The sequence below is a fragment of the Chanodichthys erythropterus genome, chromosome 6, assembly GCF_024489055.1.
Source record: "Chanodichthys erythropterus isolate Z2021 chromosome 6, ASM2448905v1, whole genome shotgun sequence".
Classification (NCBI taxonomy): Eukaryota; Metazoa; Chordata; class Actinopteri; order Cypriniformes; family Xenocyprididae; genus Chanodichthys; species Chanodichthys erythropterus.
Genome location: NC_090226.1, coordinates 557,627 through 568,085, shown reverse-complemented (window position 1 = coordinate 568,085; position 10,459 = coordinate 557,627). Strand labels below are relative to the sequence as shown.

At 35.1% G+C, this 10,459-nt stretch overlaps 1 protein-coding gene across 2 annotated transcripts in view; it reads right to left on the bottom strand.

Annotated features, from left to right (window-relative positions):
• Positions 1 to 1,568: 1,568 nt before the first annotated feature.
• The window catches only part of strn (striatin, calmodulin binding protein), a 44,113-nt gene continuing 35,222 nt past the window's right edge, over positions 1,569 to 10,459 (bottom strand). For both annotated transcript variants that reach the window (XM_067387622.1, XM_067387624.1), the window contains 8 exons: positions 9,498 to 9,673; positions 9,337 to 9,384; positions 7,663 to 7,784; positions 7,421 to 7,588; positions 5,951 to 6,097; positions 5,526 to 5,627; positions 5,338 to 5,424; positions 1,569 to 5,166 (listed from right to left, as the gene is read on the bottom strand). In XM_067387622.1, the coding sequence (XP_067243723.1) occupies positions 4,997 to 5,166; positions 5,338 to 5,424; positions 5,526 to 5,627; positions 5,951 to 6,097; positions 7,421 to 7,588; positions 7,663 to 7,784; positions 9,337 to 9,384; positions 9,498 to 9,673 (1,020 nt within the window). In that variant the 3' untranslated portion in view covers positions 1,569 to 4,996. The remainder of the gene's footprint in view (positions 5,167 to 5,337; positions 5,425 to 5,525; positions 5,628 to 5,950; positions 6,098 to 7,420; positions 7,589 to 7,662; positions 7,785 to 9,336; positions 9,385 to 9,497; positions 9,674 to 10,459) is intronic.

Below are 10,459 nucleotides of genomic sequence, written 5' to 3'. Positions count from 1 at the left end.
CGAGCCTGTAGAGCGCGCAACAGCGCCGCGTTTCCCGCGGTTAGATCAGCACATTACAGTTCAAATGTGCGCATCTTCCACACAGGACAGCAGTCCTGACTGGATATCTTCCCAAATCGTCCCTCTCTTTCATTTTCGTCTCGTTTTTATTCGTTGACGAAAATTAGAGTAGATTTTAGTCATAGTTTTAGTCATTCAAAACGCATTTTTATTTAGTCATCGTCTCGTTTTCGTCCGTGAAAAAATGTCGTTGACGAAAATTATGACGAAAATTATTCGTCAACGAAATTAACACTGCTTTATATAACCATATCAAAGACTATAGAATAATAATAAAAATATAAAGGGACTTTGACCATATGGACGCTTCAGAATCTAGTAGCTCATCCGGGTATGGACACTTTTTTTTCTGCTACGACGTAATAGGGAAGTACGATATGTGATGACGCGATCGCGTCTTTTATGTTTGCGGTTAATTAGGCTAATCAGTCAGAATAAAATGACATTTGGAACTGGACAGGGTCGTACATTAACGCTCACAAAGCTGAGCCAAAAGCCTCTTGAGACGGATGCATTTAGCAAAACACGGGGATTGATATTGTAATGAGGTATTTGGAGCCAGACGTGATCTATATTCACGGATGTTGTTTTTGGCGTCTTTAACGGGATGCGTTTGGCACAGTCGCTGCTCTTCATTACATTAAACTGTGAAATGACCTTTCAGCCGCTGTGATTCATTGGTTTGATTCTTAGAGCTGTAGAATATTTCACCTCATTTACATGCATTTTCATTTTTAATTCACTTTTCATTTATAGAAGTCAATTACACACTCGTGTGGGATGAGCTGAATTTTCTAATTCATATTTCTTACCGCATTCTTTTTTTTTTTATTTATGCAGACTTTATGTTGATTATTGGCAATGTATATATTCCTGTGATCAAAGCTGAATTTTCAGCATCATTACGCCAGTCTTCAGTGTCACATGATCCTTCAGAAATCATTCTGATATGATGATTTGCTGCTCGAGAAACATTTATGATAATTATCAATTTTGAAAACAGCTCGTATTTTTATGGAAACCATGATGCATTTCATTTTTCAGGATTCTTTGATAAGTTCACACAGCATTTTTATGAAATAGAATCTTTTTTTAACATTATAAATGTCTTTACTGTCACGTTTGATCTTTTTAATGCGTCATCATTAAAAACAGTGACAGAAGGTTATGAAAAAAATGATTATGAATTAAAGTCTACTCAAAATTAACCCTGCAGCGCCCTCTGGTGGCCGCACTGACTTACAACAGCATCTGTTACACGTGACCATATCAATTTCAACATGCTGAAATATTAGTATAGTATGCAATATAAATCATAGACACTTAAGCTGCTTTGGCCAAATTACTGAATTAATGAAATAATTCTCTTTTTGAGCACAAACAAAAAAAGCATATCCACCATAGAAATCTCCATGACTTTTCCAGGTTTTCCATGAATGTAGGAAAAACTCACATATGAATCACAAGTACAAAGACCAAACACACGTGAAATACAACATATTCTTTTATTATTGTATTATATTGATAAATGTCCATCTGAGGAAAAAAAGAGAATACAACAAGAAATCAAGAATAAACTGTAATATCAATAATAAAATATGTACAAGAGGAGTATAGCATTTATTAACAATCTTTTCAAGCTCTCTCTATACAACCAAAAGGGTAAAAGTTCAGTGACAGCTCTATACAGGCGGAACGTTATGACGTCATCGTCCGATCGTCCAATCAAACTCCCTTCAAATACTCTGATGTTTCCAATAATTATTGAAGCGCGTCGATCGATCAGTAATCAAATCTTCGTTTAGCATTTTAGTATCTTCAGTAGCCGAGTCAGCTGTACAGTTCCCATCTCTGACCAGCAGGTGGCGCGAACTACTCTCCCGCACAACTAGTATCACAAATATCGGTTAATCTTCACTGTTAGCTTCGCAGGTTAATATACACTGTATTCTGGTTCATAAATAGATTGTTGATCAATACTTTAAAACTATACATATTGAGATTCTTTCTTATATATCTAAAATTAATATGCACCAAAATGAACGAAATCAGAAAATATATTTACTAGTACGAAAACACGGACGCGCACGCACGCGGTTCCCTTTCAACGTCCCAAACCAGCGCGCTCTCTGTGCACGAGCTTAACGGCAAACGTGCCTCAAATTTAAAGGAATAGAATCCAAAAATGAAAAAAAAGAGCAATTTAATCACCCTCATGTTCCAATCACGCTTTTTCAGCACGTCAGAGTTTACGTAATATGAGCAGCTCAATGTTAATTGCGACTTTTTGTGTCACAATTTTGACTTTTTTCTCTCGCAACTGCGAGATAATATATATCACATTTTGGAGGAAAAATATCAGAACAGTGATTTCACGCAATTATTTTTTTTAAATCGCCAGCATCACGATTCAATCTTTTTTTGCGATTAAGTCAAAACTGTGTCACAATTACCATTTTTAGTTGTTTATATTTCACAATCCTGAACTTTTTCCCCTCAGAATTTCAAGTTTATATTGCGCAATTCAGACTTCATAACCCCCTCGTTTTTTCCACTCGTAATTCCTAGTTTGCCTTACAATTCCAAAAAAAAGTAAATTGTGAGTTTTAAATTTGGAATTACAAGAAATTATTTGCAATCGACTTTTTTCTTCTCAGAATTGTGATATACACTCAAAATTCAGAGAAAAGAAAATGTCAGAATTGTGATAAAAAAAGGTAATTACGACTTTTTATAATTGCGAATATCTTACAATACAATCTTTTTTCTCGCAATTCCTAAGTTTATATCTCACAATTCTGAGAAAAAAAGCTTGAATTGTGATATAAACTTGCAATTGCAAGAAAAACTCAAAACTGTGATATTAAAAGTCACAATTACTAATTTTAATTGCAAGTTTATATCTCACAATTCTTACTTCATAACCTTAGTTTTTTCCTCGTGATTCCTAGTTTGTCTTACAAATTTTTTGCAATTTTGACTTTTTTTCCTCAGAATTTCACGTTAATGTCTTGCAATTCGACTTTTTAAATCTTTCATTTTCCCCTCATAATTTCAAATTTTTGTCTTGCAATTCCGAAAAAAAAGGCAATTGTGAGTTTTATGTTTGGAATTGCGAGAAATTATTCACAATAAACTTTTTTTCTCCAGAATGGTAAGATATAAACTCATATTCCGAGAAAAACGTGATATAAAAAGTCACATCTACCTTTTTAATTTTTTCCCCCTCATAGTCACATGGTTTTGAGGGTGAGTAAATGGTGACAGATTTCAAGTTTGGTTAAACTAGTCCTTTAACAACATTTGGTCGAGTAGCAAACTTCCGCCATTTCCACACGTCGCGATTCACAGACCTGAAGGAAACGCACAAACACTCAGTTGTCTTGTAGTGCTCATGTCATCAGTTAAAGGCAAACGATTCCCGATAAAAGCAGAAAATCTCTATCCTAGCAGTTAAAAACACGCAGACCTGCACACGCACGCCTAGAGAGTTCAAGTAATCACAGACGAGTTCAAATAAAGCCGAAGAGTTTCAAATAAAAAACCTCAACCTGCAAAACGTGGGTTACGATCTATTTGCAACCGTTCACCAGTCATACAATGATAAAAAACACTAGTATCTGTTCCAAACTATAGATTTCAAATCATTTTCTTCTAATACATAAACCACCACCTGTGCAGCTAGAGAAGGTGAGGATGAGCGAACGATACCGATGTTACCGAGTCCCAGATTACATTTGACCAGATAACTAGTTATTCATTTGGCATTACAGGCAAAAAGAGGAAAAAGGCAAAAAAATAAATAAACATCACAACAGATTTCAGACAAAAATAGACCTCCGATTCATTGTACTTTGAGTACAGCTTGTCAAAAAAACTATTATAAGACTTTTCTGCATGATCACTTAAACGACAAATATTCATTAACGGGTCGAACTCTAGTCAAACGATCACCGTTACAGATCCGACCAGAGGTTTGGTCTCCATGTTTGTTACAACACAAAGTTGGCGTTCAACAGAAGATGATTTCACAGATGTTCTGTTTTTGAAAATAAAAACATCAGGCGAGGCGTCAAACTGAGTTTCGTCGGATCGACCCTCAGGAGAAACCGCAGGTTTACGCGCAAAACATCCGACTTCATATTAATATTATTAATTAAACGCAACGCTTATGATGACTGAATCTCAAGAAACCGATTGATTTCACCATAAAATCAAAAGAAGTATATTCAACAAAATATGAAAATGAGCAATATTTTGTTTAACATAATGAAAACTTGACGCACAAATATTCTTTTGATTTTGAGGTGAAATGAGCTTCTCGATTTATATCCGACGCAAACATTTAGAAATTTAGAACTTTTCTGAGCCGCAAGGATTCAAACATCGAGTCGTTTTTATCTTATATTATGTACAATTTGAATTGAATAAATTAACAACGTCTCTCAGACAAGAGGATCATATTCTAGTCCTTTGATTCATTGACGGTGTGCATCTGAGAAACGCACCAGATAAGCTAGTTTCAGTGTTTAAAATGACGTCTGTCTCAATAACTGGCGGTAATTTGACGTATTTGGTGAGTTTAAAACACCAGCGAGGTTCATTTCCCTCGCCGGAGAGGAACGGAGAGAATCCGACTGTTAGAAGCAAAAGGCACGTCGTTTAAAAGGAGAGAAATCAGAAAGAGTGACACACTCACGCTCACGTCAGGAGAGAAACAACGAAAGGAAAATTAATGAACGTAAAACTAAAGAAGCGCCCAACTTCCTGTGAGGCTGAACGGAGGAGGTGTTTGGTGGAGGAACAGACGCGTCCCTCGGTGAAGGGCAGCGGCGTGCGCGCTTCCCCTCCAGCACCAGGCCCGCCCGGATCATCAGCCCTCGCCTCCCGCTCGGGCTTCGAGTTCGTGGAAGCAGTTTTGGTCGGAGGTCGAAGGTCATACGAAGACTTTGGCGAGGGCGTCGGCTCCCGCGCTGCCGATGTAGCACTTGGTGGGATGAAACGCCACGTCGTGAATGGACTCGTCGAACTTCTTCCTGTGAGCGGTGAACTCCTGGATGCAGGTCTTGCTCTCCATGTTCCACAGACGCACAGAGCAGTCGTGACCTGAGACACAAGTTTAACTTTATCGTTTACAAAAGCATGGAAATGCAAGAAAATCGTCAGGATGATAAACTGACATAAGAAACGGAACAATATAAGCAAAGCAAAATGTTTTTATGGTCTTTATGACCTTCAAAGAACAGCAGTGAAGGTGTTTCCATGAAGAGTACTTACTGCCAGACATCAGATAGAGTCCGTTGGGATCCACCGCGAGACTGGTGACAGCGTCAAGATGAGCCACCATAGAGTGAATCAACTTGCCTGAGAAGAGCATCAACATAAGAACAGTATATATCATAATTATAATAATAATAATAATAATAATAATAATAATCATCTCGTGAGTAAAGCTGTTTCTATACCGGTGTTATTGTCGAAGAACCGGATGTGCCGATCCTCCTGCGCCGTGACGGTGACGGGCAGCGTCGGGTGACTCAGGACTTTATTGATCTGACACGGCGCATCTGAAGATCAAACAGAACAGAGAGGATCATGGGACTTTACCAGTCGCTCATAATGCAAAACCATCTTCTAGTGAGATTTATGGGGCTGTTTTACATTTACTCGAATTGATAAGATACTAGTGTATGTAAATAAATAAGATTAAAACATGCTGCAGAAGTTTTATAAAGTGTTATCAATTATTTACAAATAGAATTCCAACTATGATCTTAAAGAATGAACGTCTGGAAAAATTCATATGAAACCGTGCTTGTATCTGCAGAAGCAGTGCTGAACATGTGATGAACCTCCTGACGCTGTGACGTGTCGTATGTGGAAATATTACCGGGTTTTCCGGCCGTCTGCGACTCGAGCTCCAGAAGCAGCTGCCGGGTCTCCATGTTGAAGATGCCCATCCTGCCGTTACTGAACGCCGTGACCATGTGAGCCGGATCACTGCAGACCAGATCCACGGACGACGGGACGCCCAGCTCTGAAGAGCACAGAATAAACGGTTCAGTCAGTTTACAAGAGAGAAGTTAAAAAACAACAACAACAACAAAAGATTATTCATAAAAAAAATAAATAAAAAGAAGTATAATATATGTGTGTGTATATATATATATATATATATACACACACACACACACACTATCAGTCAAAATTTTAGAAGCATTTTTAATGTTTTTGAACAAAGTCTTTTATGCTCATTAAGGCTGAATTTATATTTCATAATAAATACAATATTGTGAAATGTTTTTTTTTTTTTATTATGTTTTTTTATATTTTACCGTTCAAAAGTTTGGGTTCAGTAATTTTTTTTCTTTCTTTTTTTTTTTGCAAGAAATTAATATTTCTATTCAACACGGATGTGTTAAATTGATAAAAAGTGATAGTAAAGATTTATATTGTTAGAACATTTTGAATAAATGCTGTTCTTTTTAACCTTTTATTCATCAATTAATAATGAAAAAGTATTACAGGTTCCTAAAAAATATTGTTTCCAACATTGATAATAACTGAACATCAAATCATCATATTAGAATGATTTCTGAAGGATCATGTGACACTGAAGACTGGAGTAATGATGCTGAAAATTCAGCTTAGATCACAGAAATAAATTATATTTTAAAGAATATTAAAATAGAAAACCATAATTTTAAATTGTAATAATATTTCATAATATTTTAGTTTTTTCTGTATTTATTATGAAATAAATGCAGCCTTAATGAGCAGAAGAGACTTAGTTCAAAAACATTAAAAATAGTAATGCTTCCAAACTTTTGACTGGTAGTGTATAAATATATATTTAAGTCATTTTCTAATTCTTTAAGACTTTTATTATGTAATGTTATGTTATTTTGGCGTGCGTTTCAATGTAACATTTTTTTTTTAAATAATACAATAATAAAATAATAAAATATATAAATAATTATATATATTTTTTAAACTGGCATGCCGTAAATCATTCTTTAATTCTTAAAGACTTTTATTATGTTATAAGATTGTTATTTTGTGGTTTGTTTCAATCCTAATATCATCTGACCATCATCATTAATGACAGTAATAAAACAAACAAAAAAGATCATTCATTCATCAAATAAAATAAAAACATAAAATAATTTGTATTTTTTGTAAACTGAAGTGTAGCAAATCATTCTTTAAGACTTTTATTATGTTATATGTTGTGTTAATTTGGGGTCAGCTTCAATGATGATATCATCTAACCATCATCAAAAAAAGATCATTATTTTAAAATATAACAAAATACAATAATAAAATGTTTGATCTGTGTGTTCTCTCTCTCCAGCGGCACCTTTGTTCTCGTTGAAGACGGCGATGGAAGGAGCAGCATCTGCAGCGTTCCACAGCCGCACCGTCCCGTCGGCGGAGCAGGACAGCAGTCTGTGATGAGCCGAGCTGTAGACCAATCCCCACACTGCATCTGTGTGTCCGCACAGCGCCCCCCGCAGCACAGACGGCTCTATTACAGCCAGAGAGAGAGAGTCAGACACACATTCACAGACTCACACTCGCTCTGCGTGAACCGCAGCGTACCGTACGAGTCATAGGGGTCGATGTTCGGGTTCGGAGTGTTCCAGCTCTGAATGGATCCGTCCAAACCTCCGCTGAAACACTGGTCTCCACTGGAGCTCATCACCACACACAGAACCGGACCCCTGCGGACCACAGCAGGACAATGTACAAATGTTTACATTAATCTGATCTTTTAACCCTTGTGCGGTCTTCCTTTGGGAAGTCACTCTCAGGGTCCTCGGGGACCCCAGACAACAAAATGTAATTTTGTAACAAAATAATTGTTTTTTTTTTAAAAAAAAATCAAATGTAATTTTACTCTGTTTATTAATGTTTTTACTCCACATTTGTGCAGTTTTTGGAAGATTTATCATATTTTTTAAATTTATATAAATAAATAAATATATTTTTTTAATTTTTAAGGTTTTTATACAAAAACAGCTTTTTATGTCAAATTCACTTCATAAAAGACCCACATTTCTAACTTTCATTCATGGGGATAACATGGATAATTTGACATGGTTTAGTGTGAGATTTTTGCCCATCTTTTGGAAAATGCAGTTTTAAAAGTAAAAACTGATCACTTTATCCAGCAGATGGCAGCAGAGCTCCACTATTTGCTGTTTGACTGACTGAAAGACATCTTTACACAAGTATTTTCAGCTGGATTCATATCTAAATATTATGAAATTACAATTATGACAATAAAAATTACATTTTGTCAATGTTTAACATTTTTTGTAATAATAATAAAAAAAAAAGTTTTTTCAGTATTGTTACATTATGAGACCCCAAATGGACAAAATTCATCCTCAAAATCAACATTTTTGAAAAACTGATTTATTTCAGTACAAAAAAAAAAATGCTAAACTTTGACAAAAAGTTTTTTTATTGTTATAATTGTGATTTCATAATATTTAGATATGAATCCAACTGAAAATCCTTTCAGTCAGTCAAACAGCAAATAGTGGAGCTCTGCTGCCATCTGCTGGATAAAGTGATCATTTTTTACTTTTAAAACTGCATTTTCCAAAAGATGGGCAAAAATCTCACACTAAAGCATGTCAAATTATCCATGTTATCCCCATGAATGAAAGTTACAGATGTGGGTCTTTATCGGTCTTTATAAAGTGAATTTTACATAAAAAGCTGTTTTTGTATAAAAACCTATTTAAAAATATGTATTTATTTATTTGTATAAATTTAAAAGATATGGTAAATCTTCCAAAAAGTGCACAAATGTGAAGTAAAAACATTAATAAACAGAGTAAAATTACATTTGTTTTTTAAAAAAATATTATTTTGTTACTAAATTACATTTTCTCTAGAGACCCTAAAGATATAATTTAAAATAATTTTTTATTTGTAGATCTAGAAAGTGTTAACAACTGTACAAAGTTTCATGTCATTTGGACAAAAAGAACATTTTTTTTTAATATATTTTAGCAAACGTCGTTTGGGGTCTAAAAAGACCCTATAAGGGTTAATATCACTTAAGAGATTTTCACATTAAGTGTTTTAGAATGTCCTGCGGGTGCAAAAAAATTCACATATTTTTCTTCTTTTGAGAGGTGATCTAAATATTCATGGCTTTAAACGAATGGAAAATTGACAGGCCTGTGCTGCAGATGTTTTGACCTCCAGGTCTCTGTGACTGAAAACTATAATAAGATCTGAAGGTAACAGGTGATGTACCTGTGAGCCCTGAACGTGTAGATGGGCTCCACATCAAGAGCTGCACACCTGAAACAACGAGCACAAGAGTGTCAGGAAGCGTTCATACGGAGCCAAGCACAGACAGGATTACAGTACAGTACAGGATAGAAATACTAGTGAAATAAGACTGGCGCTCTGACTTCTTGGTCGGAGCGGTTTTCTGCAGGTTCCACATCTTCAGCGTGTGGTCCTCAGACGCCGTGATCAGAACCGGCTCGATGGGGTGGAACGCCAGACCGCGAATGGAGTCGAAGTGGTTCCTGAGGGTGAACTTGGGGTTCCACGTCTTCCGCAGGGCATCTTTGTTGTTAGTGATCTGAGAAAAGTTGCAAACACATTTTCCTCTGTGATGAACAAACTGAAAATAATAACGTGATTTTAATATATCTTAAAACCAGGGCTTGATTTAACACGTTAATTAATTAGTTAAAAATAATGCGTTAAAATTCCTTAAGCCCTGAATGAATCAGCTGTTTGAATGAATCAAATGAATCTCGTTTAGACAGTTACCGCCACCTACTGGCAGTTTTAGTTTCTTATTTAGAGTATCATTTCAAAAAAATGTATTTCATATTCCCAATATTAAAGGTATAGTTCACACAAAACTTTAAATTCTGTCATCATTTACTTGCCCTCATGGCTGCTGAAGCCTAAAAGTTTATGTGTAATAAATTCTATGCATACTTTTTTTCTAAAGCAATTTTTTGTAATGACTATTTGATGCTTTTCTCATTTAACACAATAATGACTTTAAATGCCAATAATTTCTCATTTCTCAGCCAGATTTGATTAATTATAATTATTAATCGCCACATCGTGTAATTAATTAGATTCAAACTTTAATCATTTGACAGCCCTAATTAAAGCATTAAAAAAGCACACACATCCCTGTAGATGCTCAGCCCAAGAAATGCAAGTAAAACATTATTAATATTTTAAGTAAATGGTTGTTTGCAGCTGTAGTGTGCAGAGTTTGTTTTCTGACATTTTATAATATATACTTTAATCAGGGCTATTAACTAAAACTATTAAAAACATTCTTTAATTAAAATAAAGCTGAACTAAAATAAAATATAAATACTAATCATGCCTTGGCAATAAA